Source organism: Natator depressus, chromosome 3, assembly GCF_965152275.1.
Source record: "Natator depressus isolate rNatDep1 chromosome 3, rNatDep2.hap1, whole genome shotgun sequence".
In the NCBI taxonomy this organism is placed as follows: Eukaryota; Metazoa; Chordata; order Testudines; family Cheloniidae; genus Natator; species Natator depressus.
Genome location: NC_134236.1, coordinates 52,144,545 through 52,157,942, shown reverse-complemented (window position 1 = coordinate 52,157,942; position 13,398 = coordinate 52,144,545). Strand labels below are relative to the sequence as shown.

Here is a 13,398-nt window from a genome sequence, read left to right as displayed (position 1 = left end):
GTTGAAGTGGATTTTGCACTGGCTGATCAAGTAAAATGCCAGCCATTTCATTTTTTTAATACCTTTGTTTTAATGTAATGCTTGAAACTGCCAAGAAATGCTAAAAAGAATTCCCTGTTGAAATAGAAAAGGTTAAAGCCAAATGTAAAAAATTCCAGGGCAGCAGCATTTGTAAAGTTACATTTACCTGAGTGGGGGGGAGGAATCTTGTTGAACTGCAACATCCATAAATTTGGCATCTTTTCTAGGAAAAAAATATGAAGTTACTGCTTTGTTAATAACGGCTATAAGGGTTTTGAGAGAAAATGCCAAGAGATTGTTAAACCTGTAAACGTGCTACAGATTCTCGCACTTGTGAATTCACTGTGTACAGTCAAAAATAAAATCACATTCTTGAAAAATCTCCTGTATTGCTTGACAGCCAGTCCAGATGTTCCCTTGACAACTGCTCTGGTTAATCAAGGGTGTAAATGAAGCTGCTTTTTCAGTGTTCCACGAGAGTCATTTCAAATCCTCTCTTTAATACCAACACTTTACAGGTAAAGCACCTTGTTGCTTTCAGTGCTGTGTCATTAGGCACAGTTAGAGGCCTTGTACGCCAGGAGGGGGAAATTAGTAGAAAGATCTAAATGTAATATCCCAATCATCTGAGACAAATTGTAGCGACGCTATAAGGATTGCGTGATCCTTTTCAGAAAGGCCAGACAACATCTTTTCTACATATTCTATCTCACTGGCAGTGTGAAATCCCTATTGATAGACTCAGAAGAGGATCAATTTAGTTTGTATGAGGTCAGAGGCTGTTGTTTATATGCATGACCTTTAATATATTCTAATTTGTCATTTTAATTTTGCTGGATTTCAGTGATAAACCTAAAGAAATATGGCTGTGATGATAACACTGTAAAAAAAAAACCCATAATTGATGTAAACAACATTTTCCTAAGTATGTTTGCACAACCATAAATGTACCATTTTTATATGATTACATTAGGTAATTATAATGCATGAATGCAGTTAGGAAAGTCATATGTCTCTGGACCGATCCTCATCCATATTGGCAAATATGTAATCACTTTAAAATACTTTGCTGTGTTTCCCTTGATATAAACTGGAAGCTGAAGCAATCATTCTATCAATTAGGGCTTAAGTTAGACTTTCCACTGACTAGAGGAGATGGGAATATGAATTTTGCATTCACATTTTCTGCCATGTACCTTTACTGCCACCTGGTGACTTCTGCTAACAGAAAGGCACCATCAGCTCATCACATTCCTCGACATGCAGAGCTAACTGTCAAAGTTTAAGCTAAAACATTTGGTTGAACAAGATTATATCAGCTAACATTTGAATTAAAAATGCCTCAATCTTAGCTGGCTTAAAAAGATTCCTTTTAATAACAGTTCCAAGCCCAATTTAATCCAATCCAGTACTTAATACTAACACCTATAGTTGGTGCCAGAGGCATACAAGTTTGCTCGATAAATATTGCACTAGTTTATTAGGAATTCAATATTCAGTGCTAAGGTGATTAATCAGGATCTAACCAGTAATGTAATTAGCGTGTATAATTTTTAATTTTGCATCTGTTGGAAAGGAAATAAACCCTTTTGGAAACCTGCTGTTTATTCTTCTTAACAATAACTTACACAAAATCCACAACAGATAGAACAGCATCATTAGTTGAATAATAGTCAAATTCAGAGAAGAGGACTGAACACTTTCATGTTTTGAAGCTGTGAAAGCATTTATTGTACAACATCAGGCCTGTAATGTACTGCTTACAGAAGTAGTACCTGCACATGGCTCAACACCTACTCTAATTATTTAGAAAAATGTATTGTACAGCATGCACCCTTACACTATAATTTTCCACTATTCTGTAAAGCTTTTCATTTCATTATAAATGTGGTGATCATGTGACACACAGAGTATTTTATGTGTTTGACAAATAAATCCTATTTATCTTAGAAATCAAATTGCATACTTTTCTGTCCCTCTGTCTGGAGGGAAAAATATGCTGGATTTAAATGGAATTGAAATATCCCACAGAAGTATATGAGGCAGATGCACTGAAATGCCTTCAGCAGCAAAACAAGCCAGGAAGATTCAACACTTAACTTGGTTTTATCTTCAGAATTTGAAGATGTAGATGATTAGCCACTTTCATCTTCAAAGTTCTTAACGTGAGGCCAATGAGGTTAATTAGAAAAATAAAGCTAAAAAATGTCATGAGAATGCATCATCATTATCAGATCAATTTTCACCTTTTCTGTTGTCACTATTTAGGCCCCAGTCCTCCAATGAGATACACATAAGAATCCACTTGCTTGCATGCATGCAGTTGCAGGACTGGGGCCCTAATTTATTCTCTGAGTTGTAAGGAAAATGTTTCAACATGATTTCATGTAGTCTGATGCAAAGGTGTTTGGATGCACATATGTTATACTGTAATACTGCAGAACAGTTCTGATGTATTTTTCTCTTACATTATAAAAACGTCAATATAAATATATGGTTTGTATGCCCATATTACAGTGTTTGCCATTGCAATAGTGAAGATTGAGATGCCATTTCAATACTAGTCCCCATTTTTCAGTTATTCATAATTTTTGCATACCGCTTTCTTTTGGGCTGAAGTTTTCCATGCTCTCTCTCTTTCCAATGCATAATTGAACAATTTATTGTATCATTTGGGGTAAATGTAAACATGAAAAGCATTCACTCTCCCTTCCCATATGTTCTAACTGGAACTCTTGTATTAATATAATTTTAAGTCGCTAAAGAAAGAGACTTGTTTTTTTTGTCATTGGGAAAGGAACAAACATTAAAGTTTGAAGAAAATGGTTTTAGTATTTTTCAAGTAATGTGTGGCCATGTGGATAGGGTACTAGACTGGCACGCAGGAGACGGGGTTCCATTTCCAGATCTGTCATTGGTGTGCTAACTGACCTTGTTTGTGCCGTAGTGACCTTGTTTGTGTCACTTCCCTTCTTTGTGTCCTAGCTTCCCCATCTGTAAAACCAGGATAATTATACTTACCACCTTTGTGAAGTTGCTTGAACTTGAACTTATTTACAGTTAGCATTTTTGCCATTGTGCATTGGAATTGTCTATTCCTTTTTTTCTGGCACCCTTGCCTTTGAGTGTATTAGAACACTAGGCAAGCACAGGTAAAGATGCCTCTTTGAATAGCTGCTTGAGTTTAGGATATCTTTGATTGTTTACATTTAAGTGCTTCAGTTAATGCTAGGGCAGTTAGGAACTTATTTAGCAGTGCTAAGGGATCCATAAAGCATTTTTAATTACATTTCCTTTTTATTCTCCCACCTCTTTGTGAATTAAATAAAGAATCAAAACCAAGGAAATTAAATGCCAAAAATAAGCACCAAGAGCGAACACCCAACATTTGTAACTAAAGTTAGCAACACAGAGTTTTGGTTAGATTCCCAGCTGCTTTTGGGTAATCAAAAAGTGGCTGACCAATACTGTTGTTGTTGTTTTTTTCCATTGTCATCAGCACTGACGGACCTTGTCACTGTAATTCAAGGCTTTGCTGCCCCTAGATCTGGACTACTGTAATGTGGACTACACCTTAAACCCATTTAGAAGCTACAGCAGGTGTAGAATGTAGCAGCCCACCTGATAAGCAAGGTTTCTTTCCATGAGCACATCAGGCCAAGATCTGCACTGACTATTGGTGAAGTTAATGGCATTAGCTTTTACTCTCCTTCCTAGAAGACTACATCTTTCCCTGTGTAATTATGTAACTGAGGAATTCAAGCAGACAGAGAACATACTAAAGTCTGACATTACCCTGACCTGTAACCAAGAAGCAAGCACTCAAGAGGTTTCACCTGAGGAAAGCACCTGAAAGATGAAGTGAGGCGTAGCTCACAAAAGCTTATGCTCAAATAAATTTGTTAGTCTCTAAGGTGCCACAAGTACTCCCTTTCTTTTTACGGATACAGACTGACACAGCTGCTACTCTGAAACCTGAAAGAAAGAGGTGGCACAGAATCCTGACTGGTGACTCGATAGTGAGGAATATCAAGATACCTGTGATCCAGATAAAGAAAATGAGAGCATACTGCTTCCAGAGTACCAGAACAAAAGATTTCACAATAAGGACGCTAGATATTGTAAAGGGTGCTGGAGAATTCCCAGTGATTGTACTCCAAAGGAGAACAGATAATATCAGTTGAGCAAGATTTAATAAATCAGGAATCACTTCAAGGACCTGGGAAGAGCTCCAGGGCAATACAGCTGATTCTTTCAAGATCCTTCTTCAGCCAAACATGCAGGAAGGAGACTGCTGATACCATACACTAAACAATTGCAAAAAGAAAAGGAGGACTTGTGGAACCTTAGAGACTAACAAATTTATTTGAGCATAAGCTTTCGTGAGCTCACTTCATCTGATGCTCAGATAAATTTGTTAGTCTCTAAGGTGCCACAAGTACTCCTTTTCTTTTTGTGAATACAGACTAACACGGCGGCTACTCTGAAACGAAACAATTGGGTTGCTAGTGTGTAGTGAGGAGGAGTATGTATTCAGGAAAAGACAGAAATGCCTTTTGTGATGAGGCTATTTGAATTAGATAATCTCATTGTACTTCTGCTGAATTAACAGAACGCACTTTTAAACAAGCTAACAGCTAATTTTCTCACATTCTGTCATTACTGTAATACATGTTGGAGTGAAAATTAATGTATTTGAATGTCATCTTACAGGAATGAATTTTTATTATTGATAATATACATAGAATTTCACCATGTAAAATATACTTGAAAAATCTCAATAGCTTATTGAATGTTCCTAACATGTACTTTGCAAATTCCCTTAGCCTAATATTCTTCTTTATCTCTGAAGCTCAGTACTGGAATTACATTAACAGCATGCTTCCTGAGTAGCGATAACTATATCACAGTGTAATCTAGCTGCTCAGAGGTATGCATCCTTTCATTTCTTATTCCATTTCTATTTCCCCTGTAGGCCAGGAAAGAGAAATTTACACCTAGGGAGTTCAGCATCATTCAGCATTGATTTTTCTTGTCCAGCAATACCCTACACTAGGGAGACCATATGTCAACCACAGTTAGCACTTACAATTTATGAGTACCCACTTAAACATGTAAAGATCTCTTTTTCCTCTGTTTTTTGTATATGCATTTCAATCACTAGAGTCAAAAACACTCAGAAGGTAAATGAAAGAGGGACAATAAAAAAGAAATGTACATCTTTTGTCCCTCTAAGTCAGTGTTTCCCAAACTTGGGACGTTGCTTATTCAGGGAAAGCCCCTGGCAGGCCGGCCAGTTTGTTTACCTGCCACGTCCGCAAGTTTGGCCAATCGTGGCTCCCGCTGGCCGCAGTTCGCTGTGTCCCGGGGCTGCGGGAAGCGGCAGCCAGTACGTCCCTCGGCCCGCGCCACTTCCCACAGCCCCCATTGGGCGGACACAGTGAACCGCGGCCAGTGGGAGCTGCGATCGGCCGAACCTGCGGACACAGCAGGTAAACAAACTGGCCCAGCCCGCCAGGGGCTTTCCCTGAACAAGCGGCGTCCCAAGTTTGGGAAACGCTGTTCTAAGTCCATATGGTCAGAAAACTTCTGGTGGTATTATTGCCCAGAGAGGGTCATCTTTGATGGAGGCAAAGCATCTTTTTCATTCTGCCTTTGCTGTGTGAAGTTCAAACACTCTGCTGTCAACAGCATAAACAATAACAAGATCTTCTGTTTCCTTCCAGCTATATGTTTCCTGTTAGCAGTCCTGGAGGTTATTGTATGATTAAAATGGCTGCAGATGGAAATCCTCCTGTACAACACAGAGTCTCCCTGACATATCCTGTGTCTCAGGTGAGCCTGCAAAACATAATATACAAAATGTAGTTACTTTAATTATTTCACCAACATATACACTTTAATTATCCTCATAGGAGATTGTCAGTATTAACTATTATTTATTAATCTTGTCTTTTCAGTTACTCAGGCAAAACTGATTGACTTAAAAAATCCATTTATGTATTCATTTTAACCTTCCTTATGGGACAGCATGTAATTCTTCTGCAAAGCTAGCTCTACGTATTCTGTTTGCCTATACACCTTTTTCCTATAAGCATCCACAGTTCTAATTTTCACTGACTTCTTCAAATTCCTTGTACTCTGGTCTAGTTGGAAACACCCATTCCGGCTCTCCAATCCACCTGGTGGAGAGCACCCAGCAGCCCCCACCCTATTAACCTGTTCCCACCACTGTTGTGGGAGAACTCACAGAAGGGTTGAATGTATGGAAAAAAGTGGTTGTCTCCTCACTGTACAAGACATTAGGAGCCCAGCCCCATTCCCACCTTCTTTAGGAGATGCCTCCTAATCCACTTCCAATTCTAGTTTACCAAGGAGCCAGATCCCTCTTGAATGATTACCTGCACTGGGCACCTGCCACCAGCGGACAGCAGTAATTTGCTTGGCTTGCTCCCCCAATCTCTGCCAAAGTCCCAGATCGTTAACGGTTCCTTCTCTAATAACAGCCAGAATTATATTTCCTGAATAACTCAGGTTATGCAATATGCAATTTCAGGATGGGCAATCACCAACTTTCCCATCATTTAACTACCCCTCCCCCTGCCACACACACACACACACACACACACACACAAACACACACAGGTCAGTGATTTCAGCCCCTGGGAAAGTTACGAACTCTCCCCACCTTCTTACTGTCAAGCTCCTAGCTCTCAGGGCAGGAGCCAGAGAATGCAACCACCCTGCCACTCCAGGGCCTATTTTTACAATGCTTGCCCTAGGAGAACACTATAAGCAGTCCAGTTTCAGGGACTCCCCACAAGCTAAGTGTGTAAGGACCCTCTGGCCACCCCACAGGTCAGTGACTCCAGCCTCATGGAAAGTTCCCGGCTCTCCTCTACTTCTCCTTCCTGCCCTTTGCAGTGGGTGGGAATGAGCTCTGCCACGGTATCAACCACCCTGCCCACTCACCACTGCCAGCCAAGGAGAAATCTCTGATAGGAGAAAAACGTGTGAATCTCACTGTCTTCCTCCTCTGCTTCTGCCTAGGGCAAGCAGGGTTCATGTCACCTCTGTAGGGTGACCAGATAGCAAGTGTGGAAAATAAGGATAAGGGGTGGGAGGTAATAGGCACCTATATAAGACAAAGCCCTGAATATTTGGACTGTCCCTATAAAATTGTGACATCTGGTCACCCCTGTGAGGCAAAAGCTCTGGGTCTTGTTGTGAGTTAAAGGCTCAGCCTTTAGGGATGATTTGCAGCTTGTCCTTTCTAGGACCCTGATGTCACCCAAATAGTTGTGGGGTCCCCTACACTGTGGGGGGCACATTGCTACATGTAACTGTGGCAGGTTCCTCTGCTGCCTTTCTCCTTCCTGGCCCAGAATGTCATCCCCAAGCAGGGGACAGAGCTTATAAGCCCTCCCCTGGGGTGTGCAGGAAACCTGTCTTTCTAACCAATCAGCCATAGAACCCCCCTCTTCCCCACCTCAAGACCACAAGGAGGCTGAGTGCTCACAAGAAGGAGTACTATCTTTAAAGGGGCCAAGGGTTTTCTTTTGCAAACAGTGCCTCCCCACCACTCAGACTGCAAAGGGATAGGAGCATTTTCAAATTAGTGTTTGGAAAGTCCTTACATTAAGCTTGTTATGTTATTAACAAGACTTATGTGAATTCCTAGAGCACACTGCTTTAAAATATACCTCATCTGGGTCAATTTTGTCTCAGAACTGGACCTTTCTACAGCAGAAGCAGATATTATGTTAAACTGGACTAAATTTGAGTGACTACAATATTGTGATTAAAATGATTGACTTTAGACACTGAATAGAACGTACTGAGCTGATTTTATTGTGCACTGTGTCTGACCATATGGACTAGTCCTGCAAGATCACCACAATAAAAACATGATCATATAGCCAGCAGGTTACCATTTTTGTATATATTGTACTTGCCTACCTTCCAGGGTCAAATGCCTTGCTCAGTTCTTACAACAGACTTGTTAGAAGGAAACAATATCTGTCTGAAAATACTATTTTAAAAGGTTTGTTCAAAACTGCTGAATTACGTCTTTCTTTGTTGAGGGGAGAGCAGCATGTGATATGGAATGAAGCTGACAAGTGGTGGGCTAATGTCTCTGAATTCTTTTCACATGAGAAATCCAGTTTAATTTTAACTGTGCTCCCAGAGACTTATCTTTTCCCTTGTTCTCTGAACGAAAGGCACGTTACGCAGAGGAATACCAGCAGGTATTCATGTTTATTGAATATCCAACTTTCACTTGAGATAGTCAGTCAACATAGCCCAAGTTGTGATAAAAATCATACAGGGAGAAGTAAAACAAAATTATGAATAAGGCTAAGATTTAGTCACCGGTATTTTTAGTAAAAGTTGTGGACGGGTCACGGGCAGTAAACAAAAATTGACGGCCCATGACCTGTTCATGACTTTTACTTTATAAATATCCTGGACTAAAAAGTCCTGGGGCCCCTGTTTCTTGGGCGCTCCCCAGAGCCAGCTGCTCTGGCGGCCCTGGGATCAGCTGCACCAGCCATGTGCAGAAAGTCACAGAGGTCGGAGAAAGTCACGGAATCCGTGACTTCATGACCTCCATGACAGAATTGCAGCCTTACTCATGAATTGTGGATCCATCAGTGTGATGCTGCCCTTCTTGTATTCCTGGCTTCTTACAGTTATTAGTACCTAGATACTATAGTGATTAACATCTTAAAAAGCATATAATGATAAATTAACTTTCCCTTTGAAATACATTGTGGTGTATTTATTTTTCTCTTGATTTATGTAAGCACTTTCCAATAAACTGCACTGATGTAGTCTTATAAGTTCTTATTTTCTTGCATGAATAAATATGGAAACAGAGTAATCCTGTGACTTTTCCATAGAGCGCAAGGTGGTGTCCGCTGTGGGCAGCATGTGTTTGTTATACATATGAGTAGGGGGTCAGAGGGAATAAGAATCAACTGAAAAAAATGATTCAGTCCAATAAGCTTTAGGGGGGTTGTTCTATTTTTAAATTTAAATTAGTTACAAACAGATCTCAAAAGGTTCAGAGTCATCCAAAGCCTCCCAACTTTTGAAAGGCCTCTTCCCACGAACTCTTCATCAACCCTATTTCTAACTCCGACCCTCACTGCGTGCAGACACTCTCTATCTCTATTTGAGGGATCAGTGAATGTTCACTTCAATTCTTACTTTATTTAACTAATTTGGTCATACCTAAATAAAATCAATACTCAAACAGGTGCCTACATTTGTACAAGTGACTAATAATTTGGGGTGCGTCCATTTTTGGCTATCCCACTTGAGACACCATTAAGAAGCATGATTTTCAGAAAGTGCAGAGCACCCTCCTTCTGAACATCAGGACCCTTTTAAAGTGCCTCTAGTTCTGTGCCAAAAACTTGAGGCAAACAAAATCACTAGTCACAACTGTGAAAATGTAGGCCAGGGACCTGAGGCTTTTTTTGAACTAATTTTATTACTGAAGTTTCCTATTTCGACAGCTTTCTCCCCTCCTTTTCACTTAATTCCTTTTTTCCTCCTGCTCAAATGCTATTCAGAGAATTTTCAATAGTCTCTTCAAATGAATATTTTTTAAAAGCAACTCTTTTTGAAAAAGGGATTCTTATAGTGACATAAGAACATGTTGTAGGGATCTCCTCACTGTATCTGAACACAATCTAGCTAGACAATTGCCAGTGCTCAGTAGTAAAGTCGTAAAATCACCACAGTGCATTTAATTGTGCAATTTTATTCTATGGGCAGGTGTATTTCTCCTTATTTCAAAAGAGATTTCCAAGAGCCCTCTGGCATTCGTCTCAATTAACTATTTCTTTAAGGATCCAGCTCATTGTCTTTGTGCCTTGCAGACTTGGTTAATGATAATCTAATACTAATTTCTGAATTTGTATCATTATCTTTTAGTGGCATGAGCTACTTGCTATGAGTATCGTATTGTTATTCCTTAATGAGACATAGACACATCACACAGAGTCAGAAAACAATTATAATAAGCCTTTTGTTGATGGTTTTTCTTGGGACTCTGCAGAGCACCTTTGGATCAATGTTCCTTGGAAATGTCCCTGCTCAAGCTCAGGTCCACCAGAGTGCAGGGAGGATTCAGGGCTACAGAGGCTGCATTAGAGAGTTTCAAGTGAACAACAAAGAATTATTTATCATCGACGAGGCCCTAGGTGGGAGGAACATTGAGAACTGCAATGTCCCTGTCTGTGATTATCATCCATGTCACAATGGCGGTACCTGCACCAGGTAGGCATCAATTATTGTGATCCCTCATTTACCCTGTATGGCTGATAGTATCATCTCTGACATGAAACCATCAGAATAGTCTGTGTAATAAACAAGCAATGCCTGGATCTGTTATCTGTATGACACTGAATTAAAAATGTGGGTGCTTCTTGTTTACCCAGATAGATTTATATCTTATTTGCTCAAATAAGATATTCACAGCCAATCTACTAAAAATAAATGTGTGAACTAGCTCTGACTTCAGTCATTTCAAATAGAACTTAATGTTTAGTGGACTAGAAGACCTCTACTTCTAAGAAACAAGAATTTTTTTCTGCATTTCATATAAAAAGTGATCAGATTAGAGCTGTGAGATTGGTACTGGAAAAAGAAAACCCACTCCTAATGAAGTCAATTGCAGCATTTCCATTGACTTTAGTGACGGCAGGACTAGGGCCTCTGTGTGTGTGTGTGACCTCCACACACACCCCACCTACCCTGTCCCACCTGAATGAAAAGACAATGGTGACCAAGCTTGTGCATATAAGCAAAATGAGTTTAAAATCATTTTCAGCTATTTTAAAATATTCTCATTCTACTTTTGCTATTGGATCCTGAGTTTGATTCCTTTTTATGAAATTTTCAGCCTATTTCCTTTTCTATGAAGGTGGCTTTAAGTGGTTCCTGTTTTAATTCTGTGGCACAGAAACATCAAAATAGGAGTTGGCAAAAGGGATGAGGTTAGGTATCTTAGGTCCCAAATGTAATCTAAACTGTTCTAAATGGATGGGAGAATTATGTTGTTGCTGGGGAGCGGGGGGTTGGTTGTGTTTTTTTTTTTTGTTAAGCACAGTTAATGTGCTTAGCCCCATAAAAGATACAGACTAGTCTGTTCTAAAGAGCTTACAGTCTAAACCAGAGGTTCTCAAACTGTGGTCCGTGAACCACCAGTGCTCCGCGAGCTTCATTCATGTGTTCCGCGGACAGTTCCCTCTAAGGTACGTGCCTGGGTGGCCACACACGAGAGAATGAAGGGCCACCCACCTAATCAGTGGAGCTGTGTAGGCATGGCTCCACTAATTAGGTGCCTGGACCCTGGAGAAGATGCATATGTAAGGTGAGGTGGTGGCCTTGGGGGGGAATAGGTGGGAGGGGGTAGTGGGGTAAGAAGAGGGGGTGGGGGGAATTTGGTATGTGCAGGGCTGTGGCGGCCAGAGAAAGAGGCAACTTTCCCCAGCTCTAGTGCTACAGCTGCTGGGGAGAGATGGCCCTCCTTCCCAGCCTCAGCTCTGTGGCTGCTGTGTGTAAGCGGGGAAATAGCCCCACTATTGTGGGGAACTTTCCTGGCTTCTGCACTACCCCGGTGAATTGGACTAGCAAAAGGATCTGAGTCCTTGCTCCGACTTCCTTTACCCTGTTCCACTCTCCTGTCTGGCAGAGTCCTCGTAACCCCAACAAGGCTGGGCCCAGGATTCCTGGGGGGCTTGACCCTCAACCCTGCTGTGGTCACCTAGGACAGGGGCTAGGATGTTCCCACTCCGGGGTACTCTCTCTGCACTGGGCACTCCTCTGACCCACTGACCATTACATACAAGTTAAAGCAAATGCAAGTTATTTAATCGACAATTAATTTTAAAAAGAATAAGGAAAAATGGGAAAGGTTAAAGGAATCACATCAGCCCGCTCTGTGGCAGGGAACATCACAAACAGCGTCTCTGGAATGTCAGGGCAGTTCACAGTCTGTTCCTTGTAAGTCCCAGGCCTCCTTCTCAGGCCCTGGCTGTGCTGCAGGGATGCTGTGGGTTGGACACTTGCTCTGGCCTCACGCTTTCAGGCTCTAAGTGGTAGGACCCTTCTTCCCAGGGTTGCCCCCGCCCTGTCGGGGTTATAATCCAAGCCTGGCCTGCAGAGCCTCTTGGCTGAGGTGTCTCCCTGTGCTGGGCCCGCTGCCCAGGGTCCCCTCGCTCTCCGCAGCTGCTCACTGCACCCAGCTCCGGACTGCTCCAGCCCCAGCTGCACCACGCTGTCTCTGCACTGCTCTCTGCTGCTGCTGCTCTGCCTCCAGCTCCCTGGGCTGCTTCTTTAGCCCCTCTGCCTCTGGTTGCTACAGCTCTGCGCCCAGGACAGGTCTGCTCTGCAGGCTGCTTCTGTGACTCTGCTCCCAGCACTGACCTGCTTTGTGGGCTGCTTTTCTGGCCCCTCTGGCTCTGGTTGCTGCAGCTCTGCTCCCAGGACAGGGTCTGCTCTCTCTGGATCTGGCACAGCTCTGCTCCCCTGCTCAGCTTGGGCCCCTGCTTTCTCCTTAGCTCAGCCCCAATCTTTCTGACCCAGGCAATTCCAGCTCACCCAGAGGACGGCACCTCCCTGGCCTCCTGACTCCCTGATTAGCCTGCCTGCCCTGTCATTCAGGCTGACCTGGAGATTGGCCTCTCCCCATTGTTCCTGGGGACTGTCAGTCTCAGGGTCCTGATTTTCCATAGACCCTTCCTCTTTTAGTACTGGGAACTAGCAACTAAAACACCCGCACTGAACGTTAGTAAGGGGGCAACAGTGCCCTTACATATGGCGGGGAAGAGACCACGCTCCTTCCCAGCCCCAGCTCGGGGGCTACCACAGTGGGGGGAGAGAGGGCACATCCATTTTATTAGAAAAGTAAGACTACTGATATTAAAATATGAGGTGTGTGCTTTTATTTGTAGAACAAAAAAAGTTAATTATTATTAAGATTTTTTTATATTGCGCTTTTATCCAAAGCACTTTACAATAGATAGCTAACGGTACAAACAGCATTTGGAAAGATCATTAAGTGGTCCACTGAGACCCTCAGCAATTTTCAAGTGGTCTTCAGGAAAAAAAGTTTGAAAACCACTGGTCTAAACAATAGAAACTGAGAAGGCAGTATGAACCAGAAGAAGAAATAACTTATGTCGAGGACTCGAACCCCAGACGGCACAGTTCGTTGTCTGACCGCAGAGAGACAGGCAACAGCAGCAAGGTCCAAACACAAGCTCTTTATTGAAGAGTGCACACAACAATAGAGAGCAGCCTGTCTCCAAGGAGAACCAGTTACCTCTTAGGCAAAACTAATAGGTTTTTATAGACAGGTCC

The 13,398-nt window shown here is 42.0% G+C and overlaps 1 protein-coding gene across 1 annotated transcript in view; it reads left to right on the top strand.

The window, feature by feature from the left end:
* The window catches only part of LOC141984480 (protein eyes shut homolog), a 461,568-nt gene extending 451,548 nt beyond the window's left edge, over positions 1-10,020 (top strand). The window contains exons 11-12 of the mRNA XM_074947560.1: positions 5,748-5,856; positions 9,967-10,020. Coding sequence (XP_074803661.1) covers positions 5,748-5,856; positions 9,967-10,020 — 163 coding nt within the window. The remainder of the gene's footprint in view (positions 1-5,747; positions 5,857-9,966) is intronic.
* The last annotated feature ends 3,378 nt before the right edge of the window (positions 10,021-13,398 follow it).